This window comes from Aspergillus thermomutatus (assembly GCF_002237265.1).
Source record: "Aspergillus thermomutatus strain HMR AF 39 chromosome Unknown NODE_51, whole genome shotgun sequence".
Classification (NCBI taxonomy): Eukaryota; Fungi; Ascomycota; class Eurotiomycetes; order Eurotiales; family Aspergillaceae; genus Aspergillus; species Aspergillus thermomutatus.
In genome coordinates this window covers 9,712-23,533 of record NW_020798100.1, presented here as the reverse complement: position 1 = coordinate 23,533, position 13,822 = coordinate 9,712, and the positions used below count along the sequence as shown (strand labels likewise).

General features: G+C 48.8%; 4 protein-coding genes across 4 annotated transcripts; 2 read left to right on the top strand and 2 right to left on the bottom strand.

The window, feature by feature from the left end:
• Nucleotides 1-2,813: 2,813 nt before the first annotated feature.
• Nucleotides 2,814-4,875, bottom strand: mirC (siderochrome-iron transporter MirC; the record flags this gene model as incomplete). Its single annotated transcript, XM_026756468.1, has 5 exons — nucleotides 2,814-2,894; nucleotides 2,945-3,606; nucleotides 3,666-4,400; nucleotides 4,462-4,592; nucleotides 4,649-4,875. The coding sequence occupies 5 exons, from the start codon at nucleotides 4,873-4,875 to the stop codon at nucleotides 2,814-2,816; spliced, it is 1,836 nt and encodes a 611-aa protein (XP_026616027.1).
• A 2,149-nt stretch (nucleotides 4,876-7,024) lies between these two features.
• Nucleotides 7,025-7,621, bottom strand: CDV56_102501 (uncharacterized protein; the record flags this gene model as incomplete). The annotated part of the gene is made up of 1 exon (XM_026756120.1): nucleotides 7,025-7,621. The coding sequence occupies one exon, from the start codon at nucleotides 7,619-7,621 to the stop codon at nucleotides 7,025-7,027; it is 597 nt and encodes a 198-aa protein (XP_026616026.1).
• A 750-nt stretch (nucleotides 7,622-8,371) lies between these two features.
• Nucleotides 8,372-9,946, top strand: CDV56_102198 (glycosyltransferase family 69 protein; the record flags this gene model as incomplete). The annotated part of the gene is made up of 1 exon (XM_026755817.1): nucleotides 8,372-9,946. One exon carries the CDS (start codon nucleotides 8,372-8,374, stop codon nucleotides 9,944-9,946), a length of 1,575 nt encoding a protein of 524 aa, XP_026616025.1.
• Nucleotides 9,947-11,012: 1,066 nt separating this feature from the next.
• CDV56_101864 (uncharacterized protein) lies at nucleotides 11,013-12,351 on the top strand (the record flags this gene model as incomplete). The annotated part of the gene is made up of 5 exons (XM_026755483.1): nucleotides 11,013-11,262; nucleotides 11,332-11,619; nucleotides 11,684-12,093; nucleotides 12,146-12,258; nucleotides 12,318-12,351. 5 exons carry the CDS (start codon nucleotides 11,013-11,015, stop codon nucleotides 12,349-12,351), a joined length of 1,095 nt encoding a protein of 364 aa, XP_026616024.1.
• Between the last annotated feature and the right edge of the window lie 1,471 nt (nucleotides 12,352-13,822).

Sequence of the window (13,822 nt, the reverse complement as noted above, 5' to 3'; positions counted from 1 at the left end):
GAGGAGGAGAGGGAAAGCCAGAGCTCAGTCTAGGACTCTTAAGGTAGCTACCTAGGTACAGAGTAACTTACAGCAAGAGTCCCCAAATAAGCAAGGTCTAAGGTACAAACAGTCTAACTCGCTACAGTAAGGTAGTTAGTGGTAGCTGTATCTGTCTGACTGTCTCGAGGCCGGTCGTCTCTCCCGTCATTATAATCTCTCAAGTTGCTTTGATGATAACCACTAATTTCAGTTATCATCATTTAAATACATCTGCAACTTTCTTGACCAGATGCCATATGGTACAGAACTAGTCAAGCAAGAAGGAGAAAACTGATCATGATATGAGAGGAGATTTCACCCTCGTCATATCGTAGTTTCATCAAGTCAGCAGATGTCATCTATCTGATATTCCGAAGCAGAAAGAACACAATTTGCCTATTCCCCTTTTGAAGAGGACATCATTCGATTGTGACGCCGTACTAAGTGTTGAATGTCCCGTCTCAAACGAGGGGGAGGGGAAGCAGCCGCGGTAGATTGGAATGCTGGAGGTATTCACGCCGAGTCGATCTCACGCTCATGCTTTTGCAGTTTCTTTCCAGAGGCAGTATCACCGTATTGCGACCCTCCGTGTTCTAACTGAAGATGGTAGCGAATTTGTGCGAAGCGGGATCATAACTCAGGTACTAACTGATACATCCTTAGATCCTGAGGTGTCAAACTTCCCACATCACCAAGTTACACTCTCTCGGCCAGTCAGATCCCGCCATCACCTCCATATTTGTCTGGACCGTTGCTCGCCTTTTGGTTCGACTATTTAGTGTCATTTAGGCTATGGATCGGGTCGAACTTGAGACGTGATCGTCGGAAAACAAATAACCACAAAATTTTCCACAGGCAAAAAAGGCAGCAATAATAATGGTCAGACTGCAACTCCTGTAACCGCCTCTGGAAAACACTTTTTTCTCCCCCTATTTTCTGCTGCAACCATTCGAATGGAAGACTGCTTCTGAAAGTGCGCAAGAGTGCAAAAATAACAACAGGTCATCGTCAATCCGTGTCCAACTGTGCTGTTACACAGCTCTGCCATTTAGCGCCTGGACTCGGTCAGCTCCAGCCTCTTTGAACTCGCCAGCAGGCAAACTGAATTGGTCATCTACCTTCACCAGAGCTCCATGCTGTATGAGCTTATCATCACGCTTAGTGGTCCTCTTCCAACTATTTGACTGGAGACTTCGAGCTTCGAGTCAACTGCCCTCGCCAGCGTGTTGAGCGATATGACGAGGCTTTCAAAACAAATCCAACCATCCAAACTTGATTCTTATTGGCTTTCAAACAACCTAGCACAAGGGTATCAATCTGTGACATGGCGCATCTTGCTCGTGAGTGCGATTCATGTCTCACAAGATCCATCCTGGTTCGTATGGATTGCCGTCCTGATGCCCTGAATCACTGCGTTCCTCAAAAAAAGAGGATAGATTCTTATTCAACAGCATCAACAATTGATCTGAGCCTGAACTGTGATAAATACCAGCTGGTAGTAAGTCCGGTGGCTGATGACCATAGGAGGATGCTCGAGGAGCAAAGGATAACTGCGAAGAGCGACCATCTTTCTAGTGATTCCCAGGCCAAGTTCATATCTACAGCTAAGCACTGAATCAAGGCTTGCCAGAGATGATACAGGACGCAATGCCCTGCCAAAATAAACCCGAGTACTGGTTTTCCAGAACCATCGCCTCCCTCTCAAGGAATATCCATGTCACCATCAGAGCATGACTGACCGACAGATCATCTTCCGACCCTTGTCGAGAAAAGCGATCCCTCGTGAGGTGTCTTTTACCGTGCATACAGCCACGTTTCAGACCTGCATAAGCCAGTTCTAACCAATACAGGATAAGAATCGTTCTGTAACCTCGATTAGAAATGCAGGCGCCGGGTGCTGAACAAATTATTCAGGCTCCGAAATAGACCTTCGCTATGTTGCCTGTTATCGTCCATCACCCTTGTAATGCTCAGCACTCCGTAGCATGACAGCAAGCTCGGACTTGCGACTAAGATCCATTTCCGCCATCGAGCAAGTCCAGCAACTGGTTTAATCTAAGTTTGACGAGGATCTCTGGCCTAGGAGACTGATTGAACTAGTTAACAGTGCTGCTCGGGCCGTAGAAGGCAGGGAAATGAGATGGAACTTCTGGAAGCAATACAAGCATTACTAGCTTCCAGAACTCCTCGACTGCATGCTCTCTCGATCGCAATGATGTGATAGAGAGCCTGGAATTTCAATCGAACTGGCCTATGGAAGTAGTCTGATTGGATACAACAAGGCTACATGGACTGATACATAAGCCTGTCAATGGCATGAGTAGTGCGACAATGCCCGCCAGCTTTCCGCGAGGGAGACTGAGATCAGGCAGCAAGTGACTCAGGCGAATGACACCTGGATACGAGCGGTCAATGCACAGATACAACAAAAAATCTCGATGATGTGTAGTAGTCGTCTAATCATTCTGTTCGTAACTGCGTCTATATAGATATCATGACAATCCCTTCGCCTTCTTATACAATCTCTTTCTTCCGGGATTGCAACTGAGACAGAATTTCTCTGGCCGGAGCATATCCAGGGTCCTGCATTGTGATATGTACACTGTAATCCATTCCACCGATAGAAATGCATGGTTTGTTGCTGATTCATGCGAGCTTTGTTTCTTCATGTCATTCAATGATAAGTTTTAGGCAATGATTTCGATCACCTGGAGAAATCCTTGCCTCGGCAATCCATGAACTGCTGCTAGATGCAGCATAGCCATAGATGTCTTCGAGGAATTCAAGACTTTTCACGTTCGTTTGACGTGTCTGTCCGGTTCGATTTCTTCCTCTTCAGTAGGAACCGGTTCAAGCCGGGGTTCTTCGCTCATCTAGTCAAGCAGTTAGCCTTGATCAAAGGTAAGAATAAAACATCAATCACCTTATCAAGTTTGTAATTTTCCATCGACAGGCTCAAGGGTATCAATGGCACTACGGCAATGAGAGCCATAACAAGAAGCTTTTTAAACGTCTCCTGGTATGCCTGGTTGATAGCGACCCTGACGGGTGACCCGAGAGGGTATGAGAGCGCCTCCGTTATCTTGCCAAAAATTGCATCTGCATCTCCTTTGTTCTCTTCGGGAAGGTAAAGTCGAAGCTTGCGAGGGATGTTATGCGTCCAAACAGCCCCCGAGAGTGCAGCACCAACCGCGCCGCCCATCTCCATGGAAGTCAGAAACATCGCCGTGGCCGCGGCAACTTCCTGGTGACTGGCAGATGCTTGGACTCCCAACTGTACTGGAACATTGAGAAGCCCGCCACCAATGCCGACGACGACCTGAGTCGCTAAGATTTGCGCTGGCGTACTTCCTTCGCGACGGGTTACCATCATCAGCACCATCCCGACGATATAGATCACGCAACCAGCGGTGACGAATATCCGATAGCGCCGAGTGTATTTGATCAATATCGATACCGCAAAGGCAGCAATTGTCGAAGTGAAGGCAAATGTTTGAGTCACCCGGCCAGCGGTAGCGACGTCGTAACCTTGAACAACCTGGAGATAGGAATAAAAGTAGGGCTGGACGGAGAAATAGAATGCCACTGGGACGCGTCAGCACAAGTTGAGAGACGTCTCGCGGAAGAGAACAGTAAATACTCACTGAAATACCAAAATGCAAGGGTGCAGCCAGCAAGAGCAGTCCGCTGTTTAAGAAGATGCAAGGACAGAAGGGGCTTGGGAGCCAGTCTTTTGGAGCCTTCCCAGAATGGCAGCGCGATCAAACAGAGTAAGCCGACGACGATCATCGCAACGATGCTGTCGGTCTTCCAGCCATTCTTGGAGTTCGCAGCGAGTGTAAGAGGCACCAAGATCAACGTAACCGCCGCGGATAGGAGGATCAAGCCGCCCATGTCCAAGTCATACCATGTACGGCGCAATACGGAAAAGAAGCCACCACGGGGTCGAGACTTCGATTTAATGAGGTTCAGCCTCCTTGCCTTACGTTGATTCAGCAACAAGGAAAGTGCTAAGGGCAGGAAAGAGGCAGGCAGAATAATCGACCACATTCCGTAGCCCCAGCGCCACGAGGCGTGCTTCAGCACCGCATCCGCGATAGTCGGCCCGATCCAGACCGTCACAAGAAAAGGGAATTCAGGTAGCAGCGCCAAAAAGGCACGGTTCAGCAGATTACTGCTGTCAGCAATGAAAACTTGTTGAAGAATTTGGAGACCTGTGGAACCGGCGGAATAGAAAATTTGAGCAGATGCATAAGTTTGCACGTTGGTGGAGGCGGCCATCTGAATGTATCCAAGCACGTATATGAGAATACTGACACAGAATGCTTCAAAGCGACCGAAGACATCCGCGACTTTCGCCATAGGAGGCTTGATGACAGCTGTGGGGTGTCAGTTGGCACTGCACTGCAGACTTATAGACCGGCAAGGTGACACACTTACCGTTGACCACATTCTGGACGACCAAAACAGTGGAAATCAAGGAGTGCTTGCTAAAAGCACTCGTTGCATATGCTCCGAGCGACATGACAGTCTGGCCCTCTAGAGACGTGCAAAAAGACATGAGAAAGATACTGTTCGAAGATGTCAGTATGAGAAGACGCGCCGTGCATGTCCGACATGAACGAACCTAACATAGGCTATGACCAGAGACCGTGCAGTCCAAGTCAGGTTGATCGCTTCAATTTTTCTAACGCCTTCCTGCACCGAGTCTTCCGAAATTGACGCTATGTCACTGTTGAAACCGCCAGTATCATATTGTTCCTGGAGCAGCTGTTCTCCCTCATCATCGCTATGTTGTTCCATCTGGTCGATTGTGCCGTAAGAGGGTCCTGTTCGGTGATCGAGAAGGGGCATTTCGCTTGAACCGAGACGTCAGAGAGAAACTCAGATGTATTTCTTCTGTACAAGCGATGTCCATCTATGGATGCCGACAAAACGTGGTCTCGAAGAGGAGCGCGAGCGTATGTGCAGCAGTGTCAACAAGCCGTAACCGAAGCAAGGCACCGAGCGTCGAAGCAGCGACCACACCGAGATATGAGTGAGCGGAAGTTCGAGGATATTCGTAGTCCGAGCCAGTCGATCCACCTGAAGGGAAAAAGCAATATGCAAATAGTCGAAAAATCAAGGGTATCCCAGTAAAGGAAAAGAAAAAAAGAAAACAATGAGAAACGTCGGGGATGCTTCGAGACGGGTACCGAATTCATCAGTAACAGATCTAACAAGAACAGATATGGGTTTGCGCCTGTCGCTCAGGAAGACCCAGTCGTTGAGTCAGGAGGCCTGGCAACCCCTTTCGGATTATCTGATTCGAGCCGCGCAACAAGATCTACAGGTGCACTTATGCACGTCGACGTGGGCTGCAGCAAATATTAGATCCGGAAGAGCCTATGGGCTTGACGCCCGAGGCCCCAATAGGTAATGTGGCCCCCGAAGCACCAAGATCTTGAGAAGCCTTGCCCTGCTTTGCACAATACTCGTGTTCATGGACTGTCAAGTTTGTCATGACCCCTTCAAGCGTGCTTATCGATAAGTCGTAGGGCGCTTGCCCCTCGGTATTCAGGTTGTGCGGAAATCGGAGAAGGGAGGAATTATCGAAATCTGTGATTTTATGGATCATTAGAAAACCGTCAAATAACCATGACAAGAGCTGAACACAACGAAGATCGGACTGCAAGTCGGACAAGCGTGGTGTGATAAGACTAAGAGTAAGTGGGGGGTGGAAGTCGGGTTGGGACTTGGGTACTCGCGGAAATGCGGGAGAGAGTCAAGTCACATTCCTAATCAAGTGGCAATCAGGGATGGACGGGATGATGGAGTAACATCAGATATGATAAGATCATAAGATCCCCCTACCGCCGCCGCAGCCCTTTCATTCTACCTTCTACGACCTAGCGTACTCCTGTCCCTACTCACGAGTAAAGACATTCAGTCTACCTATAGGCTAACTACAGTATACTTTGCACAAAATTGTCGCATATTGAAGCTTAGGTAACTATTAAGTCATCACAATGTTTTGTAACTCGTATTCATTCATTTAGGTTCTGAGTCCTGACCGCCAGCTGAGCGAGGAGAAAAGATACCCAAGTGGGGACATACGGGATATCTCAGGCAGCATAAGGTAGAAAGCTGATGATCCCCTCTGAGAGTACTTAACGGGGTCACCAAGAGGCTTGTAGATCAGATGGATTTTCTAGTCACTTTTATAGGGGCTCTTTTCGGGGTACAAGCTAAAGAGTGAAGAGGCACAAAAGCCATACCATGTCATCCTTCAAAGCCACGAACCATCAACAATATGGACTACCGCATCACTCTGATAGTTCAGCTTTCTGAGACAATTTATGACTGGTTCTGACCTTTGAGTGGGTCAACGATTGTTCCTATTTGAGCTTTCGGTCCTGGAATAATTGCCCGAGCGTGGTGTCTCAAACCCTGGATTATTGCCTCAAAGTGGTAATATCCTCAACCATATTTTCCTCCGAGACTTTTGGATACCAGTGAGCAGTGAGTCATTCTAGATTCATAGGGTGGAACACTCAAGTCTTGGAATAATAACTCGTCAAATCAAAATTAGCCAGAACTGATTGCTGGCTCCTCTGGTATTCGAGGCGAATTGCTCTGTACTGAATGCGCCGGCTTGTAAAACACGACCTATGGCCTCCCTTTCGAGTCGAGTTAGGTTCTGAACATGTATCGTTATCATAAACTTGAAAAAAACTCCCTCAATTAAATGCCTGGAGAAAGTGCCATGCTCCAGCAACTGCCTAATCAACACATCCATTAGCGTTGTCTAGAAAGAGGAATATATACGGGTGCAAGTTGTGTGAGACTGAGCCAAGCTTGGACTTGAATAGTACGATTCTTGACAGCTGTCATTTTGAGTCTATGGACCGGCCTCAGAGCCACTCTACCTCAGGGACAACCAAAGGGTCCTGTAAGAATCGAGTTCGCTCATTGCTCGCCTACAATATACACGTGCCATTTCATACATGTAAATGCCGAGTATTTACTCGGCCAGATCAACAATTAGATGTCCAAAGTTGACCACCAGGTCACCTCCCTCGCTTGACGGCCTCGCAGCATAAACGCCAACCCAGCATTCAGTGTTTTCCTGCCCATCGAAAAACCATGTAACCTCACGGAGTGGAGACTTCTGGACACCCTCGACTAAGTAGATCCACAAGCTATCGTCTGGCTCCCTGACGATTTCGATGGTTGCTGCTGCTCCACCAGATGGGATCGAAAGCAAGCTCCAGTCCGCCCAACGGTCCTTCGCGACAGTGCTCAAATGAGGTTTGCCGTGCGTGAGCTCAATGCCTGTTTTGACCCATTTTCTGGTTCCGTCAGCGGCAACCGAGACCAGGATGAGGCCACCTTGGTCGTATTTCTGCTGCCAATCGGCATTGATTGCGACTCGAGCCCTCTTGAATGACTTCAAGGGCACACTGCGATAGAGGATGGGTGCATTGAAGCGTTCCGTTGAGGGCGGTTTCGACCAGATGTCCGTAGAAGAACTCGCGTTGATCGAAAACTCGGGCGGCAAGGCGCCATTACCAGGAACCTTTTCCGAGGAGTTGACAAAGGTAAACTGAGTGTGTGTCATATTGACCGTAGAATGTTGTATTGTTGTATTCAAAGCTTGGGATATACTTGAGCAAGGCCTCTTGGAGCAATGTGAACTGAACGCTGCAATCCGTTCGCAAAAGAGAAGGATGAAAATGGATCAGAACCTATTATATGTCCAGGTACCGGAAGTGCCAGCTATATAAAGGGTAAAAAAGAAGAGTCAGCTAGGTGAAAGGTCCACTGTCCGTACTTGAACCGGGTAAACTCCAGTTTCCTACTCAGTATACGGCCTGTACGCTTGTGATTTTGCGGTCCCCTGCCCCTCTATGACGGTATGACCACCGATGACGCTCATTCTTGGCGGGGTGGCACCTTTCACACCTTGCCATCGGAGAATTGAGCGGAGAAATCTGGGACTGTCATCCTCGTAGCTTGGTGGCTGGCAATGTTTGAGACAAACATCGGGAACTTCGTATTTCGGGTTGCCCCATGCTTTGACAGGTTGGCATGTCCGTGACGGCGTGAAAGGTCCAAGATCAGTTGATGCCGACTGGACGAGGCTAAAGCCAGAGCGTTGATCCCTCAGCGATCTCCACACTCGAGCCTTGGCGGCGAGTACCTTGGCTGACATAATCAGACACTGGGAGGATCGTGACTCGAGCTGAGACAACGAGGATAGGGGCATCTGATGCTTGCGCATGTCCCATTGGTCCTAGAGCAACTGATCCAGAGTATTCGAGGGATGGGTTGGCAAATTGCTCCTAGCAGCTGATGACGATTCTTCGTCATGTCTGCCCGTCTGCTTCACCCGGATGAGTACGAGCTTGACACTCGATCTTCTGTCGACTCTCAGGGAACTTTCAACCTGGACGAGGCCGATTTCGAGTCACAGGCTCCCCCAAGACCCAGACGGCTTTTGAACCGGGTATCCTTCCTATCGCGGCTCTTCTCGTCGACTTCATCCGGCTACCGTCGCCTCAAATCTTCTCGGCGCGTCCTATCAGCCTCATCACGACCGAGTTGTGCTCGACGTTTTCTTCTACGCCGCTCCTGCTTCTATATTCATGTCGTTACAGGGATTATATTAGCTCTCGTCGTGTTGACTTCAATCTTTCGTCCATCATACACTCGTCCGCCATCGCATTACTCAGCTCTCCGGGATACAGTCTCGCAATCGACTAAGCCGGGCAGAGGCAACATTCGCAATGAGAAGGTTTTCGTGGCTGCGAGCTTATACGATCGTGGCGGGGAACTAGCAGGCGGAGAATGGGGCAATCGAGTTCTTCAGCTCATTGACCTGCTGGGAGGAGATAATGTATTCTTAAGTATATACGAGAATGATAGCGGACCAGAGGGGGAACGCGCACTGCGGGATTTCAAGGAGCGGGTACCATGCAAGAGCTCCATCATATTCGAGGAGCATCTGGATCTGGACGGCTTGCCCCGAGTTACAGTCCCCGGCGGACAGAAACGTATCAAGCGCATCGAGTATTTGGCAGAGGTTCGCAACCGGGCTCTGAAACCGCTGGACGATGATCCTGAGACGCGTTACGATAAGCTCCTGTACCTAAACGACGTCATTTTCGACCCGGTTGATGCTCTTCAGCTGTTATTTTCCACCAATGCAGACCAAAATGGGGTTGCTCAATATCGGGCAGCTTGCGCAGTCGACTTCATCAACCCGTTCAAGTTCTATGACACCTATGCCACTCGTGACTTGCAGGGCTATGGAATGGGTCTTCCTTTCTTTCCATGGTTCTCAACAGCTGGACATGGTGATAGCCGAAAGGATGTGCTAGCTGGAAAGGATGCCGTGCGTGTACGCAGTTGTTGGGGAGGAATGGTTGCTTTTGATGCCAAATTCTTCCAGCATGGCACAGCAGGAAAGGGCTCGAATCAAGCTCCATCCCGTTTCCGCGCCTCTCACGACCTCTTTTGGGAAGCTTCTGAGTGCTGTCTGATCCATGCGGACATTCAGGAACCCCAGCTGCAACCAGATGAGATAACCGACACCGGAATCTACTTGAACCCATTCGTGCGTGTCGCCTATGATCGCCGTAGTTGGTCCTGGCTTGGGACCACACGCCGATTTGAGAAACTCTACTCCTTCATCCACAACATTGGAAATCACCTTGTTGGGTTGCCCTGGTACAACCCACGACGGGCAGAGGTGCCAGGCCAAACTGTTCAGGAGACAGTCTGGGTTGCAGATGCAAAAGAAGATAGTGGTGGATCCTTCCAACAGATCGATCGAATTGCTGGGAATGACGGCTATTGCGGACGTCGAGGGCTGCAAGTCATCGTCGAACATCGCAAGGAGGGTCAGGAAGGTTATGAAAGCATTCCTGTACCGTCGACATGAGTTCGACAGACCTTACCATTGGTGGTCTCGTGTTGGTATCTTATTTTTCTTGTCTAATATGAAAGCGAGGTACATAATTTATTGACTGAAGCTCATGAAAGCTTGATCTTCAAAATTGTTTACTCCCTGTCCTGCTGTATACTCATCTTCCAGATCTGCCCTAACCTTTGGAAACGATGTTCAAGCTTCAGCCCTGGGAAAAGTGATACCTTGAAAATTCTTATGAGCTGACTGTTTGTCTTTGATGTCTTAGGCTCGACGTTCCCCACCAGCCTCCTTCTATTGTTGGTGAAGGCGGCTGGGGTATCTCATCTTGCCTGTCACTGAATGAAGTGAACCGGATATCTCCGCTGTCATACCCTGATTCCGGCTGGTGAGATGGATAATTCCGGTGGCTAGTCACTGTCTTTGTACTAAGCGAGCATCTGAGAGCTATATAACAAGCATAAACCTCCCACCACCCTGTCCATGACTCTGTATCTAACCATTTACTACCTCCTTCTACTCCTTCTACTCCTTATCTTACTGTGACAGTGACTGAAAGCCTCTTCATCCTTCTAAGCTCTCTATGTTTTCCTGGCTAGCAAAAGCGTTCGATATGGCTCTCAGACTACCTGAGACCATGGATCTCAAGCAAGTCTCAGACATGATCGTTGACGCTTTCGACAATGTCATAAGAAAGGATTCCCATGGGCTGCAGGAAAGCAGACACGCACCTAAGGAAGAAGATAAAGCAAATGATTTGAAGAAATCTCAGCAGGTTGGTCCTCTCTTCGTGCCTTTCTCTCTCCTTCTTGGTGTTCTTGCCAGCATTGTGTTGTGTGTGCCTGAGTACATTGGCGTCTTTCGCACAAGCGGAGCATGCGCACGTTATGAGAGTGAAGCTAATTACATTTTTTTTTCCAATACAAAAAAGTCTTCCCAGGTTGCCCCCCTCAACAAAACCCCACGCACCTCTGGTGGACTTTCTTTTCCTTCGAGCATTCGTCCTCTGAAACCTCAGAAACCTCACCACTCCCGCTACTCAGCTGGCGATTCTTCTTACACTTCCTACACTCCATCCAAGATGGCTGAACTCTCAAAGGAGTATCCCGTCGCTGACGTGGACGATGCTGCTGGCTTCATGGCCTTTGCTCGAGCTCTTAGAGAGAAGCAGGCTCGTGAGGCTGCGGCTGCGGCCAAAACTCAGCCTGATCAGGAGGCTTCCGGTCAGCAGAACCGATTTGCCAATGCTTCCGATGACTTTGGCGGACAGTCTTCTGTTGATGCCAATGGATCTGCGCCTATGTCTGCTTCCAACGACGTGTGGCTCTCTGGTAAGTTGACTCTTACCACGCGGCTCAAACATTCAGAAGAACACAACTGACATTGGTCTGTCTATGAAGGAGACTCCCCCTCGCGTAACGATGACGGCTTTGGTGACCTTGAAAACAACAACAACGACAACGCGTCTCTGATGCCTGGCATCGGCGAAGATGCTGAAACTCCCAAGGCCTCCGCTTCCGGCTTCCGCGGCGATGCTGCTGAGTTCATCTCGCAGGAAGCTCCTGTTGCAGCTTCTCAGAATGCTGTCTCTGCTACCAAGACCTCTGACCATGCTGTCGTTGAAGAGGATCGTGAGAATCTTGCTACCTTCAAGACCTGGGGTACTCCTGTCGCGCGTGACAAGCCAGGTATGCAATGATCTTCTTGTCTCCTTTGAGTGGACTCGTGAATGCTAATATGACATCGTGCTAGCGGCTCAAGTTAGACGTGTCATCATCGAGGGACTTCCTTCTGCTTGGAGCTCTCCTGCCAAGGTTCTGTCGCTTATTCATGGTGGCATGGTTGAGAGCATCCACATTACTCCTGCCGGCAACCAAGCCCACGTCCTTTTCTGCGACCACGAGGCCTGCAAGGCTTTCTATGACAAGTACCCCAACGGCATTGACCTTGACAAGGAGAAGAGAAAGACCGTCTTCGTGGAGATGGGCAATGAAGTTGATGTCATCAGCTCTCAGCTTTCTTTCAATCTCTCCATTGGCAGCACCCGTGTTGTCCGCGCCGTTGGTGTCAGCATGAACATCAACATGGGCGAGCTTCTCAAGTTAGCCAGTGCCAACAATCGCAAGGTGGAGAAGATCGTGGACTCCTGCGTCCCTGGCGAGGTAAGCTGGCAACCATCTCCAAGAAATGCTTATGCGCTAATGATGTCTCTAGCCACGCAATGTTGTCTTCCGTTTCTGCAGTATCGATGATGCTGTCAAATTCCGCGCTGCCATCCTTCGTGATGCTGATTGGGAACATTGCAACATCCAGCACGCAGCGGACCCGTAAGTCTTCCTCTACCGTTAGTTGATGTCCAAAATAATGATGTCTTCGCTGCTATTAGATGCGAGCTCGCTACCGGATTCCATGCCGATTGAGGGTTGCAGACGACTTCGGCAGATGCATCATTCTTCGAGCATCGTGCTTGGATTTGGAGTCTACAGAATTTCGACTGGATATGTGTGGACACTATCAGTAGTCAGAGCTTAATGCATACGGATTGATATGATGCATGGTGTTTCGTTGATGACAGAAATGATTTCAAGTCTCAACCATAGCTTTAATGAAATGGTTTCGAATGTATTGCTATCCCTTGATGACTTATTGATTCATTAATAGCCTGCGCTATCGTGCAGTCGATACTAATTTCAAGAGATAAGATAAAATTTTGGTTCTCTTCTGCATGTACTGATCACATAATGGCACTATTGTGCTGTACTCTAACCTCGCACAGCTTTGACCATTGATAAATCAAAGGCTTGAGTCATATCAACAATCATAAGCACATCGCAGCTCCTTCACATTTGGACATACTCATCGCTGGCCCCTCTCCCCCTGATTTCCGACAACACATTTGCTTTGACAATGTTCACTACTGTCACTCAACTATTCCAGAGCACGCATTACGAAAGCCCCAGGCTCAAGCCTCATTCTCAGGTAACGAAGATCTACACATACAAAGCTGTTTCTCAACTCCCAATCCAACCTCTGAGTCCTTTGTCAAAATCGGTGGCGCTAACTGCTATCTTTCTCTCTAGTACCACGTCAACGCAACTTTCTCCTTTCGTTCGAACGACTGCACGGCGGAGCCCACCGTCGAACCACCTCGAAGCCGTTGAAATCCCTTCTGACATACCAAATGTCCATATGAACTTCATCTCAAACATGCACATGTCGGCAGGTAGACTGTCACGGATGTCCTGCGCGCTTAGACGCCCTTTCCTATGATAATCCCGTGGCTACAGGATCTCACACCGATACGCGGTTGGTATACAGTGGGTATGAAGTTGATCACGCACAAGCTTGCTAGATAAGCCTCTCCTTTCGAGCTACTTCAAGTCCTTAAAAACATTCCCTTGTGTTCTATCCGACGACTGATGCAATGTCTTACCTGCGGGAATCTCACGGGACTTGACAGAGTGAGTCCTCAGCAGAATTGATGGTATAAGTTCGATCTATCTGTTTGCTGTCTATTCGAGTATCCTATCTGATTGTCTGACTTATTGTGGTATAAATGGAACAGAATAGACATATAGTAACTTCAATTTCACAACAATGGCTGCAAAAAATTCGAGGCGGCGACGAATGCCTACGCTCAGACTCTCGACGACAAAACAATGCACTGTTGATGTCGGATCTTGCGATGGGTGGCCTCCCTGAAGAGCCGCCACTTCAGGACGTGGTTGGGACTTCTCTTGAGTTTGTTGGCGATATTTGACTCTACGTCTCGACCTCAACTCCCAGTGCGTCAATACTTGCAGTATGAAAATACCCTATCCGTCAGAAGGTCTGAATGCAACGGATGTCGTTCGCAATGGTGGATGGATCATGATGCTAACATCGTGGTGG